At 41.3% G+C, this 20,864-nt stretch overlaps 1 protein-coding gene across 4 annotated transcripts in view; it reads left to right on the top strand.

Annotated features, from left to right (window-relative positions):
• The first annotated feature begins 4,270 nt into the window (after nt 1-4,270).
• ARIH2 (ariadne RBR E3 ubiquitin protein ligase 2) overlaps nt 4,271-20,864 on the top strand; it is a 177,853-nt gene continuing 161,259 nt past the window's right edge. Inside the window, exons 1-2 of one of the 4 annotated variants that reach the window (XM_029601271.1) lie at nt 4,271-4,384; nt 11,934-12,281. In XM_029601271.1, coding sequence (XP_029457131.1) covers nt 12,033-12,281 — 249 coding nt within the window. In that variant the 5' untranslated portion in view covers nt 4,271-4,384; nt 11,934-12,032. Of the gene's footprint in view, nt 4,385-4,426; nt 4,781-11,933; nt 12,282-20,864 lie in introns of those variants that run through there. The other 3 variants (XM_029601269.1, XM_029601270.1, XM_029601273.1) reach the window with 3 other exon arrangements.

Raw genomic sequence — 20,864 nt, 5'->3', positions numbered from 1 at the left:
ATTAATGTTTACTCATTCCATTCCACTCATTTTATAGAGTCCAAGCTGGAGTCCTAACCTCTTTAGCCTTTCTTCATAGGGGAATTGTTCTACCCCCTTTATAATCTTGGTCACCTTCTCTGTACCTTTTCTAATTCTGCTGTATCTTTCTTGAGATGTGGTGACCAGAACTGAACACAATACCCATTGCTCCTACCATGTGACAGGGGCCGACCAATGGCAGCAGACAGCCCAAGAGCAGGAGATCGCTCCTGGGACCCCTGCTGGACCACCAGGGACTTTTGGCAAGTCTTGGGGGAGGGGGTTGTAGTTAATTATTTATATTCTCTCTATAAGACGCTACAGGCATTTCCCCCCCCCACTTTTGGGGGAAAAAAGTGCATCTTATGGAGCGAAAAATACAGTAATTTTGTGTCATCGGCGAATCTGATTACTTCACTTGCTCCCATTTCCATGTCATTTATAAATATATTAAAAAGCACTGGTCCCAGAACAGATCCCTGGGGAACACCACTATTCACCGTTTTCCATTGGGAAAATTTACCATTTAGCCCTGAACTGTTTTCTATCTTTTAACCAGTTGGCAATCCACAATATGAAACTGCTACCTATCCCATGACTTTCTAATTTCCTAAACAGTCTCTAATGAGGGACTTTGTCAAATGCTTTCTGGAAATCCAGACACACTATATCAACTGGCTCACCTTTATCCATGTTTATTTATGCCTTCAATATATTGTAATTGTTTACTTGTTTTTTTTGGGGGGCCAAGCCACCTAGCATGCATTACAATATGCCTAATATGAGTTCCAAGGGTCTTTTTGCAGTCTTCTGATTTGGGTGCATGTAAATACAATATACATGTGATATTTTTGCCTCAGAAGACTATACTTTGAATGTTGTTCTTCATGTAAAATCTATTATAAATACATAATATTTTAGTTGTGTTATGAGGAGGATGCAATGGGCAGGATACACATAAGGTCTTAAGGTTTGCCTAGGGCACCAAACCTTGTATCAGCCCTGGACCCGACCTGAGGCCTCCTTGGGATTCCCCACGTTCAAAATGGTGCTGGTCTCCAGATCAGCCAACATGATTTTCTTGTACGGCTATACAGCAAAATGGCAAAGACTGGCCCTGAGACCAGTGCTATTTTGTTGTCACTATGGTGCTGGTCTCATAGTCAACTGGTACCATTTTTAAGGGATGGCACTGGGCTAGGAGTTCAGTGGGCATCACTCCTGCCCCTTTTTCTATGCAGGACCCCCTACAATGGGTAAGTGGGAGCCAGGTTGGTTCCTGACCCTGGCACATTTTTCAGTGGTGGGGGTTGGGGCAAGGTCTAGCCCATACAGATGCACCACCAACTTAGTCAGTCACCTTATGCCACTAAAGTGGGGCCTAAATACAAAAGCAGACAAGAACAAGTGCAAGGGTACCAGACTACGATCAGTGGCCACAGCTAGAAAAACTAACTCCAAGGTGAGACAGGGAACTGTGGAAATGCAGAGTCATGAGAATCTTCAAGGCATAAGCCTATGCAGCTCAGACTGTGGCCCACTGAAGGCCCCTGCAGGCAGGAAGACCATACTGCAGCTTAGGTTCTCACAGCTACACAATGTTGTTAGTTACCCTTTTCTCTGTATCCTCTACAAATAAATGTGACATATTCTTTAGTTTTATGGTGTAACATGCTGCCGACTATGGGCTGCTGCTCTGTGGTGGGTGACTTGTATTTCTTGGTCCTAGACCGGACATCCTGAGATCTGCTGCCAATGCCTGGTATGGCTTCTGGCATTCTGAGCATCCATAGTATCCAGCTGCTCTGAGTAGGCCTTGCAGTAACTCATCAATTTTATAGACACTGCAGACCCGCCTCCTAGTGGCATGAGATGATGTCATTACCATTCTGCAACATAAAGGAAGGCCCAGACCTCTGGGCTGGTGCCTGAGCAACAAGTCCCCTTTCTGTGTTCCTGCACTACTAATTGTTCCAGTTGATGTTTCCTGGTTTTAACCCTGCCTGACCTTGACTCTGCTCCTGTTTGCCACCTGCCGTGACTCGTGCCTGACCTCCACCTCTGCATGAACTATACCCTGCCTCGTCCTTGCTGCTCAACATCATTTACACCTCGTGATTTGGTACATCCCCTTGGCCTGTCAATCAGATTCCTCAAGGTTCATCTCCCCCCTCCCCAGCTTGTGACATAATTGAGCAAGGAAAGGTTTTGAGATACATGGAGGATGTCATGTTCATTCATCTCCACTTAATATGCAAAAATTACAGAAATGTTTCCTTATTGTCTATATATTCCCAGGAAAAAAAAGCTCTCATTTACTCAAACCTATTTTTAAATATCTTTATTGTTTTTTAATAATTTTTTTAAGTGGATCATTATCTATGGAAACCGAAACCTGTAAGCAAATAGTTCACCATCTAGGTCCATATAAATGTTTTAATCAAAGTCCCAAGAGTTTTGCTTTTTAAAGGTGCAACTGTCTCAAAAATGCTGTGCAAAGTATATCAACAAATCCACTTTCAATATATCTATCTATTTAGCTGAAACAAGAATAAAGGTCCACTTAGCTGAGAGAGAATGGAGATCTGACCCAGAGCAGCACTTCACTGAGAAGCTACATCAGGGAATTTTTCAGTGACAGCTTAAAGTGGCTTGGAAGGCATTTCTCATGCCTCTTCAAACAAGGCAAAAAGAATTTTTTTCAAGGTGGCTATGTGTATAAGCTACCCCTGCATTACTGTCTTTAGACAGTCCCATAACAGAACTGATGTGACCTCTTCAGTGTCACTGAAGTGCAAGTACTGTACAATGCATTGTTCTACCTGTTTGCAATCAATCTGGTCAGAATATAAAATATCATTAACTCTCCAAAAATGCCTGCCACTGTCATTTCTAAACAACTGGAGGTACCTACCCACACTGGAGCATGGTTAGGCCAAGTTAAAGAGCTTATCCTAGTACCCACAACCTCTGCTACCAAAGTCTTATCGAGCAGGTAAAAAAAAAATATATATCCTAGAGTAGGAGTTGTGAAATTTAGAATAGAAAAAATAATCCCGAGTAGAGGGGTATAATCAACCTCCATAATCAACCATTCTCCAATTATCCGTGAGTTTCTTCAGTTGGACACCATGTGACCTAGTTTTAGCCCCTGCCCTTGAAGTGGAGTCCAGAGGGTTTCCTGGTGACATTATAGATACTACCCATTATAACACTCCACTAATACTTCACATAGCCCGGAAAAATTCCTCCTGCTTAGTATTGGGGCTATATAGATTAACTAGCAGACAAGTGACCGCATTAACCGCCATTAGAACTATAACAAACCTTCCCACCTCATCTTTACGTACCACTGTTAAGTTAGCCTTAAAATCTTTAGCAATCAAAATTCCTACCTCCCTCATACTTATTACGGATGAAACCACAGGCTAAAAACGCAATTTGGAACTCCCGAGAGTTCAAGATCCTCTCATTTCTCTTTCGCAGACGAGTCTCTTGCACAAACAATACTTGTGTTTTCAGCAACTTAGCTTACTTAAATAGCATTTGTCTCTTAAAAGGGGGAATTTAGCTCCTTGGCATTGATTGAGAGAATCCTGCACCCCACATCCAAATAACAAAGGAAGATGACTTCAACATTCCTCCACTATTGCAATGCCCCGGCTCAATTCCTCTCCATGTCCACGCAACCGCCTCCCACCTATATCCTTTTCCCTTCCCTCCAACTATGATCTGCAAAAAGACGGTTGTCTTCCATTGTTCTCTTTACTAAGTACAATCTTCCAGGCAACAGCTGAGTTAGGAGGCTTCAGCAGGCTAAAGTGAAGTTCAGCAGCTTCGAGTTTCATTCAGAACCGAGACAAGGGGAGAATTCAGCAGCAACTCCAGGTTCAGGGGTGAAAGCAGAAAGCTTTATTTTCTGAAAAGCTGCAAGCAACACAGTAGAAGTATAAGCAGACACAGCTTACTGGAAAAAATCTGCCTTTATGCATCTGCATGCACCGTTCTCTTCCTTCCGTGTTCTGCAGCAATTGCCCTCTGCACCGTAACCTCTGATTGGCTGCTGCCCATGAGTCATCATTCTGAGACTGCTGGCTAGGCTATTGGAGGCAAAGAAAAAAAAAATCCCGATAGCAACATAAAGAGCTGCTTTCACTCAGCTGCCCAGTCACCCAGCACCAAACTAGCCCACGCTGAAGAACGGGACAAACAAATAGCTCAACTGGGGGTAAAATAGTCCAGTCTGGCAACGCTGACCACGTGGAAAGTGAAAAAGAGCGACGACCGTAAAGCGTCGCACTGTCGCGAAGCCAACCCCTTACCTCCCAGTAAGAGGTGGGCCCCGCCCCGTCTCGCCGTCATGGTCAGTCTGCAGTCGCGCTTTGGTTGGGTCTTTTAGGTAGGGGAGGGAGGACTTTTCTGAGGGGTGGCACCACTGGATCCTCGGGGCGTGCATTGGCGCGAGGTTGCGTGCGAGTAGTGGTAGAGCGAGCCGGGGGAGGAGGGGCCTAGTAACACCGTCTGTCCCACTGGGCTCTTCGGTAGCTTGGGGGGGTTCTCGGGTAGTGGCCAAGTTGGGGGCCACCGACAGCGTTGACGGCGTTTCTGTGGCAGCGGCTCCTGAGCTGGAAGGGGGCAGCGGCGACGGACGGTGAGTTCCGGGTAGATTGCCGTTCGCTCCGGCTGGTGATTGCAGCGCGGGTTGAGCTGGGAGAGGAAGGCCGCTTTCCTTTGTGTTCGGCCCCGCAGCAAGCCGGGGGTTAGTATTACAGTACAGAGGGCAGATAACCTGTCTTCCCGCAGAATAAAACAGCAGAGACAGCAAAGCAGATCGCCTTTCGCGCCTTGCTTCTGTAGAAGGGATAAATATGAGGGGGCGAATAATAGTGCTCTCTGTCCATCCATTGAGCTCTTGGATACTGTAACTGTTCTTGCAGGGATGCCTTGTTCGTCACTGTATCCCTCTCCTGACCAATTACTTTAACGCTGTTTTTGTATTATTTTTCAACACATAATTGAAAATCGCATTTTATGTTTTTTTTCCTCACCTATTAATCGTGCCAGACCTATGGCAAATTTTGGGTAGAGCTCTCTTTCTATGACTGATGCTGCCAAGATTTACAGTCATCTTCTGTTTTTGCTCTGGCAATTTAAAGAACTGTTGGGTTTACCATTATTTTATTCAACTAAATATCCGTAAATGTAAAAAAAAACCAAACCAAAAAACCCTTATTTTTACACTTGAAACCTGCATTTTTTTTCCTTACTCTACAATATGTCTTAGTTGTGAAAATGTGAAGGTTTTAGGATCCTCTTTTTAAAAATGTTGTATCGCTCTATGGTGAGACCGCATCTTGAATTCTGTGTACAATTCTGGTCGCCGCATCTCAAAAAAGATATAGTTGCAATGGAGAAGGTACAAAGAAGGGCAACCAAAATGATAAAGGGGATTGAACAGCTCCCCTATGAGGAAAGGCTGAAGAGCTTAGGGCTGATCAGCTTGGAGAAGAGAAGCCTGAGGAGGATATGATAGAGTAGACGTGAATCAGTTATTTACACTTTTGAATAATATTCCATGAAGTTGGCAAGTAGCACATTTAAGACTAATCTGAGAAAATTCTTTTTCACTCAATGCACAATAAAGCTCTGGAATTTGTTGCCAGAGGATGTGGTTAGTGCAGTTAGTGTAGCTGGGTTCAAAAAAGGTTTGGATAAGTTCTTGGAGGAGAAGTCCATTAATGGCTATTAATCAAGTTTACTTAGGGAATAGCCACTGCTATAAATTGCATCAGTAGCATGGGATCTTCTTAGTGTTTGGGTAATTGCTAGGTTCTTGTGGCCTGGTTTTGGCCTCTGTTGGAAACAGGATGCTGGGCTTGATGGACCCTTGGTCTGACCTAGCATGGCAATTTCTTATGTTCTTACTTTTTGTTAGTCTGATTTCTGAAGAGACGGAAATGTTTTCTTTGTGTAGCCTTGGACAGGTATTACTGTATTCAGGTTGTTATAGAAACAGACCATGGTGGCAGATATGGACCATAAAAGGTCCATATAGTCTGTCCAGTTTCCTTTTCTGTTGTAGTAGAGTAACCCCACTTGATCTTTGGCTTTACTGTTGCCTACTCACAACTAAAATTTTTCTGTACTTGTCCTATGCTTTTTTGAATTCTATTTACTATTTTGCTTCCACCAACCTTTCTGTGAAGAGATGTTTCTTAATGCTGCTACTGCATTCTATTCCCTTTGAACCTTGTATCATGAGCTTGTTCTAGAACTTCTTTTCCACTGGAAAACTTTGCTCTTGTGCATTATTTATACTTTTGAGGTGTTTGAATATCTCTGTAATATTCCCCTTTCTGATTATGGCTCCCTATCTTTGTAGATTCAGCTAAGAAACCTAGAAACATCACAGCAGAAAAAGACCATATCTCCCATCTAGTCTGCCCATCCATCTTAAGTGTGTTTGTTGTTAAAATCAGACTTAGCAAATAAGGTCCACTATTTGCTTCATATGTAATAGTTATATAAATTGTTAAATTATTTATGGCTAGTCAGAGAAGAGCTGATGTCCTTGAGTGTTCCAAGTAGGTCTGGTTTCCAGGTTAACCATATGAATATTCCTGAGACTTAGTTGGATAAAATACATGCAATTTGTGATTTTATTTTCATAGTTTGATTACACTGACAACCAAAATTTTAGTTATGTTTTCTATAAGGTATCTGGTCTTTTAAAATCACATACTTGTTTGTCTTGTCTGTCCCTCTTTAATAACTTAAACCATTGAGGATTGTTAGGGACCATCTTTTTCAATTTTATTTTTCATGGGAATTTTATCAGTGTTTATTATAACAGAAGCAAAAATTATATTTAGCCATAAAAATGATTAGTTATTTTTCCACTGAGTTTCTCCTGTTTTGTTCTTGTTATAACTTCATGATAAATTCATGGGAGAAAAAATTAAGAACTGAAATTGAAGGTCCTTAAGTATTGTGTATAGTTCTGATTGCCTCATCTCAAAACAGATGTAGTATACCTACAGGAGATAAACAGAAGGGCAATAAAGATGATAAAGGGGATGAAATGGTCCCCCTATGAAAAGAGGCTGTACAGATTAGGATTCTTCAGCTTGGAAAAGAGAGATCTGAGAGGAGACATGATAGGGATTTATAAAATCATATGTGGTAGAACAGATAAAGAATAGTTATTTATCCTTTCATGGCTTTCTCCCACCTGGTCTGGGTACAGCAATTGTACATCTCACTTTTTTGGACTTGTTTGGCATGGACAATAAGGAAAGTAAATTATTTCCTTTTCTGTAGTCCTGCCAGACCATTCCAGAACCCAGTCAAGCAAACTGCAGCAATCAAGGGCGCTCAGTCTGACAGCAGCTGGCCTAATTCTGAGCTTGGTGTAGGGATTCTTATTTCTGGGTTAATAACCATGGAGTGAAGATTTTTGTTTGTATTAGGTTTTGGATGTGATGGTGATTTGGACACCAAAGTGAACAATTGCCTTCAGTTGTCTTAGCTTTGACATAGGAAACGGAGGAGCTGAAGGCAGCACCAGACCTTTATAGAGGTAGTGAAGTCAGGTTTGAGCTTTTTTTTTCTGTTTCCATCTGCTGGCAGAAGGGCATAACCCACTTGTCTGTACTGGTCGGGCAAACTAAAGGAAAGGAAATTAACAGGTAACTTTAAATTTTACCATTCTCTGTTTTTCCATCTGTTCAGCAGTCAGTCTTAAGAGAAATAAGTTTGGCATTCTAAGGATGATTTATTATGCAGCACAGCATAAAACCAGTGGTTAGACACAACCATGAAGACTTAATTGGTCACTGTTTTTCATCATTAACTGGTGGTGTGATCATCTAGAACCATTCAGGGTGACTTCTGATATCTAACTGGTACCAATGCCATATGTCATTAGCCTTGTGTGCACAAGAGAATACTGGCGTCCTACTGGTTCTGATAAGTTTGAGGACCAACCAAAATTATTGTAGCACATATTCTTTCTTCAGATAAGGCCTTCAAAAGGTATCCCAGCCTATTAAGTCTTATATTTTGATTCTGTGTTGTGTAGATATGCACCATAACTTATGTAATCATTATGAGTACATGATTAAAATCAGATTGTTTTTTATTCATTAGCTGAAATTGATTTTGCAGGAATCAACTAGTACTTGTTTTATGTCCTGCAACTCATTTAGGGTAAAAGTAACTTTTATTTTATAACTTTCAATTTTATCACCTTATAACCTAGGTGCTTCTTAATGAATTATTTTAAGTGTATGCTTGTCAAAACTATTTTTGTAAAGGGCTATTAGCATATAGTTCTAAAGAGACTTATTATAAATAGGATCCTAAAAATTAACACACAACATTTAAATGTTTAACAAGTAACTAAGTTGTTTTTAATGGTTTTCCTGTACCAATTTATATCCCTGGTAAGATTCATATACATGAAGCATGTATCACACATTTATTCCTGACTCTCACAGAGACACAGACACACGAAAGGTTGCAGCTACTCAAAGCAAAAATAAAAGTTAAGGGACTCTTGTCATCTTTATTTTATCACAGCCTTCTGGCAGAAACTGGAACATTTGACTATCCTTTGATTAAACAAAAAAGCAGAACAACTTCCTTGTCTGTTATCGGTGGTCACTGGTATGCTTTGGGCATTCTGTGAAGCTCAAAACATTCAACTACAGAAAAAACTAATATCCTACCATAACACTAAAGTTTTATTGCAACTAAAATTATTTTTATTACATTATTTTACAATGTAAGACATTGGTGTAAGGTGGAATCTTCTGAGTCAATCATAGAATCACAAAAATTCCTATTTTATGAATATATTCCTCAAAATGGCAATCACTTGGGACAATCGCCACTGAGGAACTTATTCATGAGTGAAATTAAGGTATGTGTTTCTTGAAGTGCAGGACCTAATTACATAAACAGTATGCATTCATTTTTAAATTACTTATGTCTTTTGAGACACACATTCACAAACCTGTTGTCATAAAAATGTATTATAGAGTCAAACTGTGGGCCGGATTTGCTAAGAGTTTTCTCCCATTTTGTGTCTATGGGAATTGCTTAATACATAGAGCCCAATGAATTGAGCAGTAATAACAAGTAATGGAGGTATATTCCCATTGCATGTACTTTTATGTGGAAACTGTGTTCATTGGTTCCGTAGTAGTCCATGGGCTATTTAGAGCTTTTGTTGTGTGTACCACGGGCTAATTCATATTGATGATAGCTTCCCAAACTTGAATGTGCACTAACCCACTGCTGTGCACACTTGCCCTTCATGTTTTCTTGATTGCAAAGAAACACCCAGTGCGAAGGACATGAAAGACAGCTGCCCTAGTAGTTTTGTCCTATCATGTTTGACTAACCAACCTTCAAGTTCTTCAAAACTCAGCTGCCAGTATGTTGTCAGGAACATGTAGGTTTGAACATATATCTGTCCTCGCTCTTCACTGATTGTCAGAGCAGTGGAGAGTAAAATATAAGATATTTATTCTGATATACAAGTTGCTGAACAGCTTAGGTCGCTATTACAGATTTACATTCCATCTCACACGTTGAGTAAAGGCCTATTGGAGATGCCCTCTCTGCCTTGTACACTCCGGGAGACCATGCTTTTTCAGTAGCAGGCCCAGCTCTCTTGCATATTCTTCCAGTGCAACTTTGCACAGTCTCATGTGCACAAACATTTAGAAAAGCCTTAAAACCAGGCTTTTTAAACAGACCTTCAATATATGATGATCTTGTCATCACCAGCTGTCTGACTTATTTTGCTTTTATGTTCACGGTGACCCTATTTATTTAATTACTGACTTTTGTGGCTCTTGCTCTTTTTTATTTTGTTCACTGCTGTGACAATTCTTGAACACTGGGTTATTTTTGTAAATGAATAATTAAGCCTCCCCACCTCTTCTGTGTCAATCTGTTTGCTAGTTTCTGAGATGAAACAGTATCACAGGCACACATGCAGGATGCACACTATCTCTGTATTGGGCGTTTCTTTTTACTTTGTCAACAAATGACTAAATACAGCTGTATATGTTGCTATGTGCTGCAATGTCACAGTCTTGGATAGTCTCTTTGATTTGGGAGCAGATTGCCCACAGGGGTTGGTTGTATATCTATAACTGATGATTGCTAGCATTTACCAAAGGACTTATGTATAAAAATGATTTAATTTGTTTTTTTGTCATATGACTTTTGCTCATTTCACCTAAAGGGGCACACACTAAGTTTTCTCTGCTATCCCTGATTCAGTGCCATTGTACACTAGACTAATCTGAGTACAGATCATAAGATACTTTTCTATTCTGGGCAACCATTTTATGTTTTTATACCTCTGTTGCATGACCTGAAACATCACGGTCTGTGGGGGAGCATTCAAGGACAGGGGATTGCAGATTGTTTTCCATGGGTTCTGGACTAGCTCAGGGATTTATACGTTAATTTGAGAGGACCTGGGCTCTTAAATAATAATTGAAGTTACTGGTCAGTTTAAAGTAGTATCTAATAAATATGCTCCAATGTTTTACAGGAATGTAAAGCCTTATAAATAATTTCAGAATTCTGCTACTCATAAACGATGTAGTACCAAGTTGTCACCATAATACAGGCAGTAATTTTCATAAATGCTCTTTTGTGGAGGATAGACTTGGCCAAAGTGTAAAAGTCAGAATGGTTGATAGAGTTCTGCCAATTAGTTCAGAGCTTCCTCTGCTCCTGAATTGTTGCCTTGCTTCTGGGCAGACATAAGGGAGAAAGTACAGGACTGCTTCTACGGCCAAGTCCTAAAAAACTAAGGAAGCATGTTTGGGGGGGGGGGGGGGGTGTAACTTGCTGGTGTGGCAGTTACTGTCCTTAACCAATAAGCTTTGATACTTTTGATGCAACTCCAACATTGTTCTCTGCTTCAATAGCAGGGGAAATGGGGAATTGGATTTAGACAGCAACCAACGAGGGCCTCAACGCTTACGGTCTGGGGAAATAAGCATGGGGGTAACCAGCACAGAGCTGCAGTTACTACCCTTAACAGAAGGCATGGGATTACTACCCTTAACCAAACGTTTTGATGCAAGTGCAACATCGCTCTGTTTCGAAGGAGGGGGGGTGGGGGTGGAAGGAAAGAGGGATTTGGATTCAGAGACAACCAAAACAGGCCATGACCTTTTACGGTCTGGGGTACTGATGCGCAGACATTAAGGAAAAAACACAGGACTAGATCTATGGCCAAGTCCATAAGTAAAGCATGTGAAGCAAAACTTACTGATGCATGGGGGTAACCTGCATGGCATGGAGGATACCATCATGGGAAGCTTGCTGGGCAGACTGGAAGGACTATTTGTCCTTTTCTGCCATTATTTTTGTTTCTGTTAATTATCTGCTTAGCACTCCATCCGTGCTTAGCAGATACCAGAATGGCATATCCTAATTCTCACTGGACATGGTTGATGCCTAAGCATGGATTCCTATGTTTTCAGGCAATCAAGCTGTTGCTTGACCTCCTAGGAGCCTGATTTGTAGAGATTTTTTCCCCATAAACACAGAACGGGGGGAAAAGTGGCAGTAAATCAGACCCTTTTTCTGTGTAAGGGTATTAAGTTGCTTGTATTTATTAATACATAGTTAGGGATCTTCAGTTTCAGTTTTTATTTTATTTTTCTAGGGAATTTTAATGTTATAACAAAAAATCAGTGGCAAAATAATTTTTCTCCTGTTTGTTATAACAGTCATTTTGCCACTTTTATTTTTTGTTATAATATTGAAATTCCAAGGAAGAATAAATAAAAACTGAACATGAAGGTCCCTATACAAGTTTTATGAATGGTACAAATATTACCAACCATGTTGATTTTTGTTTGCTTTTCTTTCTTCAGAGAACTGAAATGGCAGATGAACTCTAAACAGCGGTAACATTTTGTGGGGGAAAAAGTCATCTGTTGCTTTTCTGGTCAGCCGTTTGGTTGGACAGAAAGATGTCTGTGGACATGAACAGCCAGGGCTCTGACAGCCTAGAAGAGGACTATGACCCTAATTGTGAGGATGAGGAAGAGGACGAGGATCCTGGTGATATAGAGGATTATTATGTGGGGGTTGCAAATGATGTGGAACAGCAAGGAGCAGATGCCTTTGATCCCGAAGAATATCAGTTCACCTGCCTAACCTACAAAGAGTCGGAAAGTGCATTGAATGAACATATGGCCAGTTTGGCCTCAATGTTAAAGGTGAGCAAATGTTGCCTAACTGTCAGGCCGATACAGTAAGGACGCGGTAGAAAAAGTGTGGCAGTGCCGGGCGCCCGCGCGTTTGCCGCGCGCACAGTTCGGATCACATACCGCTCAATACAGTATTTAAATAGCATGCAGATGCAAGCTGCGTCCAAGAAGCGTCCATGAAGCACAATCCATTTTACTGTATAGAGCGCTATACAGCGCCTATACAGAATCCTGGGTGCGCTGGTACCTGTCATTTCAAATGTCATTTGAAATGACAGGTACCAGGAAGTGGATCCCAACTTAAAGCAAAAGAAAAGGATCAGAGAAGTATCAGCCGGCCTAAACTCTTGCCTGCCCAACCTAAAATCCAACACACCGGGAAAGCCACGCTTCAGGATTGGGCAAACTTTCCCCCAGCCCCTCGCTCACCTGCCCTGGCCGCGTCCATGGGTGCCGGTCTCCGGAGCAGCCCCAGTCCTCTCTCCCCTCCTCCCGGGGGCAGCCGGCGGCGAGAGCGGCTTCAGCAGTCCGGGGCGGATCGGGCGCTCCTCATGCGAGGCGCGGCTTCCAGCAGCCCTCGCCGGTGATGGTGAATGAGTGCACGCCGTGACCTTGGACGTCCAGCCAAGTGCCCGATCCGCCCCGGGCTGCTGAAGCCGCTCTCGCCGCCGGCTGCCCCCGGGAGGAGGGGAGAGAGGACTGGGGCTGCTCCGGAGATCGGCACCCATGGACGCGGCCAGGGCAGGTGAACGAGGGCTGAGAGAAAGTTTGCCCGATCCTGAAGCGTGGCTTTCCCGGTGCGTTGGATTTTAGGTTGGGCAGGCAAGAGTTTAGTTATGGAGGATTAGAGGTTATGCTTGGAAACAACAGGTCCTTCCTTCCTGCTCTGGAGCTGTCGGCGCCCGCACGGGAGATCGGCACCCATGGAAGCGACTAGGGCAGGTGAGCGGGGGCTGGGGGAAAGTTTGCCCGATCCTGGCTCCTCTAAAGGTTTTATCCCGGGAGGTGAGGGGGTCATTTGCCCGTGAAATTTCGTCTCTCTGACCTGACGCTCCACACTAACGCAGGGGTAAGGGTAGGCGGTAAATTAGCAGGTTAAACACGCGGCAAAACTGCAGGTTAAAAAGGCAATAATCGGGGCGCACATTACTGTATGGGAGGGAATAGCTAATCTGATCGTTTACATACCATATACATGCCGCGGGCGGAAAGGGTTACCCGTTGATTTAAAGAAGCGGTAAGGATGGATTAAAAGGGATAGTGAATCACGGTTTGGACTAACACGGCCAAATTGTGAGTAGAAAGCGGGTTAGAAGCAGGGTAACCGCGACCGCGCTTTACTGTATAGGCCTGTGTGTGTGTAATCTGGATTTACATAATGTATTTAATCCAAACAGTCTTAATATACTTTAGTCATATTTTTTCAGCGATATAAAAACAGCAAGCTTAGGTGAATTTTATGGTAGCTTATTTTTTGTGTACTAAGACACTACATGACTTAACAGGAAGAATAAGACAAAAGTACATAATTACTGTTTATTCACACTTGTCTAAACTACGATACAAGAACGTAAAGCATCTTACCCAGTTAGTGAAATAGATATGAGACTTGAACCATGTATAGTCTAGTTCTACTCAATAGACCAAACTAACTCTTCTCTTATTCATCTTCAGTGTGAAGTATGCATGAGCAATCAAATAAGTTTTGTGGTGTTGATGAGCTTGAAAGAAATGCAAGAAGAATATTTAGAAACATTTTTAAGTGTATCACCACTAAGCAGATCTAAATGATCTTGTATGTTGGTGGTTATTGGCATTAGTGACATTTTATTGGATCCGCTATAATTTTTTTCACAATTTCCCTTTTTCCTCCCTGTTATGAAAGGAAGTTACAGGTTTAATGAGAGAGATGAGAAACAGATGGGAGAGTTTGCCCTTTAAAAAAAACAAAAAAAAAACTTTGCAGATTGGATTGACAGGGGTGCAAGTGAGGTGCTATTCCAGAAGTACTTTAGAAGTAAAGATAGTATGGACATTTCATGGTTGTGTTCTTGCATGCATAAGAGTGAGAATAAAGAACATATGTATAAATTAGAGACACAATGTATGCAAATCTATTTCATATCCGTTGTGGCAGTCCTGAAAACTTGACTGGATAGTAAGCCTCTAGGAGAGGATTGGGAAATATTGCTCAAATGGGTCCTTTGGGGCCCATCCCAGCCAGTTGGATTTTCAGGCTATCTCTAATGAATATACATGAGATGAATTTGCATGCACTACCTCCTATGTATGCAAATATTTTTCAGGCATGTTCATTACCAATATCCTGAAAACCTGGCTGGGTGGGGGGGCCCAGGACCCCTGCTGTAAGTTATGATTGTGGACTAGGCTGGAAAAATCCTGGGAGCAAGGTCACCCAAGTTTCTAAAATCTGGCACCTAGTATATAAAAAGCAAAAGGATAAAAATACAGGAAAAGAAGCAAAAATACTGTATAAAGTAAACTTAAAAAAACAGCAATCAAAATGAGAAAAAAAGCCAAGCAAACCAGCAAGAAAAGTAAGAGAACACTTCCCTGGTTCCTAAAAATCTTTGACTGGCCTAAGCTTTTTCTGAATATATTTCCACCCTTGATGATGAATCTTTTGGGAAAGATGTAAAGCAGAGGGCATTTGTTTGACTTCTTCCTTCAGATTAAGTTAGTTTTGTTGTAAAATTGAAAATTGTTGATCAGATTAACCAAACAAACTTCTGATCTTAGCATAATGCTGTAACTTACCTCTTACAAATGTCTACTATCAGTTTTCATCTGCAGCGCTTCTGCTGGTAACTAGATTATTTATGCCAGATAGGCCATGCTGAGTACCTCTTCTTTTTCTGATTTTTCGAGGAATATGCATTAGGTAGATATGTATGCTGTGGAGACAGTAAATGCAAATTTATCTCATGCATATTAATTGTTGATATTTTGAAAACCAGCTTGAGGATATTCCAGGACCAGCTTGATACCGCTGCTATTCTTTATGAAGTGTTAATAGCTCAGGGTCCTAAAAGACCAGTCCTGATGACATTTACCATAATAAACGTTTTTTGTAATCTTGTATGCTGCTGTTGTATCCTGCAGCTTACAATACGTATTCATTGTGGATGTCCTGAAAACCAGACTGGCTGGGGGTACTCCAGGACTGGCTTGAGAGAAACTTGTTTAAGGCTCGATTTTTTTTTTATTAGAGGTAATTTTGATCAGTAGTAATTTTATTCATTCATTTTTTCACATAGCAGTGGTGTAACTACATTGTGCTTTCACAAATGCATTGGGGTAACCTGCATGGAGTGGCCGTTATCACCCTAAACACATGTGGTATGATTGCACTGAGCATTGATTTTGTCACAAGCAGTTAAAAAATGTCAGGGTTTGAAATGGTCTGCTAGCTGAAGAGGTGGAGGCAGTTATTTTGGTGGATTTTAGGCATGCTCTGGACAGTGGTGGGAGAGAGGGTTGAAGATTGGGGGTGGGGGGGGGGGGGGGGAGTTGGTGTTGGGCTGCGTATTGGATTGTGATCTACGTTGGATGAATCTACTAAACAGACTGGGTGGACCATTTTGGTCTTTATCTTCTATCATTTACTCTGATGTTATGCTTTCAAATATTCTGTTTGACATATTGCTGGATACGCTGGCCCAGATTTATGTATAAATCATTTGGTAGGGTGACAACAGTTTCATAGCAGTTGTATTTAAGATTATCTTGTTATTTTTAGGGAAAGTAAGGAATAATTTTATATGGTGTAACTTGGGTATAAGGGATCAGATTGTTATGAATAAATTATTATTTTAAGCATTGAAATCTTATTCTAGTTATTTGGTCTCATTTTTGCATAGTTCTAGAGAAAGTATCTAAAGAATATTAGTAATGTTCTGCAGTTGTAATATGCACCAATGTGGCAGAGATATGTCATCATACTAATACTTTACTGTTTGCTATTCGACACAGTACAGCATGATGTCCATGCTAAATTCAAAGCAAGTAAAGAAATACTGTAGCAGTAAGAAGTAGATGAATCATTCACAAATGGATGAGAGATGTCTTGAAAATAAGGTGCCTATAAATTGTTTATCTGAGCTGCTGCCCATCCTTTTAAGAGCTTTTTTTTGCCCTTTTTTGTCTTAGAGAGTATTAAATCACTTTTTTAGTTCTAAACATCCCCTACTGCAAAGAGCATTGCAAGTGTGATTTAACAGGTATCTGATTTTCTTCCCCCCCCCCCCCCCCATCTTCCCAGTAGGATTTTCCCAGATGGTCCAGTTCCTTATTGCTGGCTAGTGGCTCCAGCAGAAGCTTCCTGCAATTCTGACCCTTTGAGAGTCTATTTCCCTAACAGGGGCTATTTCAAGCAGTGGGGGGAAGGGGAAAGGAAATTCAAGGCATCTAAAATTTAGAACCCAGGGCAGTTTTTTCTTGCTGGACCCCATCTATGAGGAGCAGCTAGTGGGGTAAGAGGCTGGAAGGAGGAAAGATGAAGGGGAGGGGAAGAGGCTGTAGTTTGAGGGACAGTAAAGGAAGAAGCTGGAGGGAAAAGAAAAAGCAAAACCAAAAAGCAATCTCCTCCTCTCGCTTCTAAATAAACAAAAAGAAAAGCTCAAAGATGAAAACAAAAATTGAAAAAAGTGCAAAAATATACATTTTTTTTGACTCCTAAAAATTTTGGCCAGTCCCTAAGTTTGAAATAATTTTTCCCCGCCCCATTTACCCTCATAGCAGGCAATCATCCTCTCTCTCACCAGTGTCCAAGCATATTTTCTCCACATTCTAACCATTCCCAACCTAATAGCCCAAACCCCTATCTGAGATCATCAACTGCGCCCTCACCATGGGTAATGTCCCGATCACCTTAAAGCAAGCTATTGTCAAACCCATCCTTAAGAAACCCAATCCTGACCCATCAGAACTCTCCAACTTTCATCCAATCTCAAACCTTCCTTTTCTTGCTAAAATCACATAAAAAGTAGTCAACCTCCGTCTCTCCGAATACCTGGATAAACACAAAATTCTATCCCTTTCCAATTTGGCTTCCATAAATTTTTCAGCACAGAAACTCTCCTAATTTCTCTCACAGACACTGTATGCAAAGGTATGGACAATGGGCATTCCTACCTCCTAGTAATGCTCAATATCTCATCTGCATTCGATACCATCAGCCACAAAATTCTACTAAACCAACTCATGGACATCGGCATAACAGGAATTGCATTCCACTGGTTTGAATCATACCTTGAAAATAGACACTACAAGGTTAAACTCGGTAATAGTGAATCTGATCCTATCAACTTAACCCGAGGTGTACCCCAGGGCTCCTCGCTATCTTCTACCCTTTTCAACATCTGTATGTTACCCCTTTGCTGACTCCTGTCGGACCTAGGCCTCACCTATTTCATATATGCGGACGATGTCCAAATCCCTATCGCTGACTCCCTGGCCAAATCTTTAAAGATTTGGGACAACTGCATAAACTCAATCAATCGCCTCCTCACTAAACTTAATCTCGTGCTCAATACCACCAAAACAGAACTCCTCATCATTTTTCACAATCCAACTACCATCACCCCCACACTCTCCAACACCACGCCCCCCCCCATTACACCCTTCTCACAAGATGTACGTAATCTAGGCGTTGCCTTCGACAGCCAATTAAACCTAAAAAATTCATAAAATCCACCATGAAGGATTGCTACTTCAAACTTCATGTCCTAAAGAAAGTAAGACCTCTCCTACATTTCAATGACTTTTTTTTGCACTGTCCTCCAGACCATAATTTTCTCCAAAATTGACTATCGTAATTCCCTCCTCCTAGGCCTCTCCGCCTCGACCATCAAACCCTTGCAGTTGCTACAGAATGCCACAGCTAGAATCCTCACCAACACATGCAGGAAGAGCACATTACACCTATACTAAGAGACCTCCATTGGCTCCCTATCTCCTTCAGAATTATCTACAAGAGCCTCTCCCTTCTACGCAAAACTTTACACAACCAGAACATCCAATGGCTAAACTACTCTCTCCACTTTCATACCTCCAATAGACCCACCAGATCTGCCTACTTAGGGAACCCTTCACATACCCTCTCCTAAACTCACACACCTGTCCTCCACGAGGAATCTAGCATTATCAATAGCAGGTCCCTCAAACTGGAACACAATGCCTCCTGACCTCCGCATGGAACCTTGTACCCAGAAATTAAAAAAAATACTTAAAACATGGCTATTCAAACAAGCTGTCACCTAACACCCCTTCCATCCATTGCCTCCTCCTTCCTTACACCTCGCATACCTCACCCCTATTCTCTCGATCCTTCTCCCTTTCCCCACCCTCCCTCCTCTACATTATTGTTTCCCCCCTACCTTTCCCTAGCCCCTCTTTCCCTTTATCCTCTTATCTATAAACCTCTCTGAGTTCTCCAATTGTTAATTGTTGTTTTCCTCTTTTGAATCCCCCATTTCCCTCCTGTTTAATTTATTATGTTTACATCACTTTTGATTATTTATTAATATGTTTATAGTTTGTACCATTTCTTAATTTTACCTTGTTACCAAATGTTCTATGTAAACGTTATTTGTTTTAATCACCCTGTTCCATGTCAACCGATACGATGTGCAAACGGTTATCAGTATGTAAAAGCCTTTAAATAAATCCTATCAGCCCCCACAGAAAAATGTAGCAAATGTGCAATGCTACTTTCAAACTACAGGATTAGACTAGTTCTGTATAACATATTTTAATCACAATATGATCTAAACATGCTTATTTATACCAAGACAGAGACTAGGCTGCAGCCAGCCTTTCGTTGTATGCATGAGTTAATCACAGGTTTTCAGTCCTGGATCACTTGAGCAAACTGTCTCTTTGGGAAATGTTTGAAGTTCCTCACACTGGCTGTTGAGTAATCTTGTGCATTCTTTGTAACTGTTCTTCAGTAAACTGTAGCTGTATTTGAACTTTAAGGATCTCTTAACATTGAGTTCCCATATAACAGTTTTGAAAGAGGAGGTTAAAATATTATTCTGAGAATGAGCCATGATGCAATAGGCAGATGAACCCATTGTCCAAGTTCTGGGATGTTTCATCCAGTCTTTATTCTGCTAGTTCCATATTTCTTTCCCTGTTGACCCTTGCAAGAATTACACTTCAAATCTATCTTTTTTTTTTTTTTCCAATTAACTTGAAATTTCTCATTTGGTACACAGCATTAAACCTTTGGTATATCACATGCAGTTTAAGGAAATAATGAATTAGAATAGGGTCGGGAATCATGCTTTGTCATCCATCTAGGCACTTTTTGTTATGGGTTAGAATTGCTTGCAGTCTTTGCTTAGTAACACTTGTGATATTTATTATCTCTGGGCATCTGTCCTTCTGATGTGAGTCTAATCTTGTGAGCTGACATCTGGTATGTCTCTGTGCTGTTGGCCAACTGGCAGGGTGCTGATTTGCAAATAGTTAGACCATCTTTCGTCTGGCTGGAAAAGTCTTAATAGCAAGATTCGGGCATATGATGAAGCACCTCCTACATTTGGTGGTGGTTATGGACAGGGCATTCATCCTGCACTTCTGCATAAGAGTTGAAACTAGTTATCTTTAACTCCTTGGTTGTTCTGGCTCTCATCTTGGATATAATCCTATATATCCTCTTGTTAGAGGGGTGCCTCATGGCATTTTCTGTAAAATTTAGGAGGGGGAAGCCAACTGCATTTTATTTAAAAATATTCTATAGATACCTCTGAGTCAAGAAGAGATGTTTACCATATATAATTGTGAGTACAAAAAAATAAAAAGATTCACAAAAGAAAATATATTTTTTGAAGTTCCAAACATAACAATGTGTGTTGTAAGACAGAGAGAGAGGCTAAATGGCCAACAGTTTTGTCTGCCTGATAAAATAATATGGAATTGCTGAGTTGGCATTTCTAGTTTGTGACTAGATCTGCCTCATTGGTACTTTTCTGTCAAGCAGACTGTATTAGCCATTACATATGGGTGACATCATTTAGAGGGCCAGAACAGACTAGTCTCTCCAAGCTAGTTGAGCTTTGACTCTATTGAGCATGTGCAGGAGTTCCTGCCCGGGCATTGCCTCATGAGTCTCCTCTTGTCATTTTTTTTGTCAGAGCTCGGGCATGGACAAGTACTCAGTATTCTCATAATTTTTCTCTAAACTTTTTAAAATTTGATATTTTTACCTCAGTATGTCCTTTAAAGTTGCCTTGCTACCTCTGCAGCACGAACAGCACTTTTCAATGCTACTTTAAAAAAAAAAAAAGGGGGGGGTATGGAATTTTTTTACACAGGCCTTTCTCCTCGACATGTTGAGCCAAAAAAAAAGCCGAGCAGTGAGCAGTTTTCAAAATTGCATCTGTGTCAACATAATGTCCCTCACTGACGGCCATGAGCTGTGCTATTGGTACCTTGGGCCAGAACATGACCAGGCAAATTGCTATGCCTGTGAACATATTTCCAAAGTTCCATGATTGTTTGAAATGAAGAGCTGTGTAAATCTCTTTGGGGTCACAGCAGGTCCCTTTTCCTGCAGTGCAGCAT

Source organism: Rhinatrema bivittatum, chromosome 4 (assembly GCF_901001135.1).
Source record: "Rhinatrema bivittatum chromosome 4, aRhiBiv1.1, whole genome shotgun sequence".
Taxonomy (NCBI): domain Eukaryota; kingdom Metazoa; phylum Chordata; class Amphibia; order Gymnophiona; family Rhinatrematidae; genus Rhinatrema; species Rhinatrema bivittatum.
The sequence above is the reverse complement of the archived record's forward strand: the minus strand, read 5'-3'. Positions and strand labels throughout refer to the sequence as shown.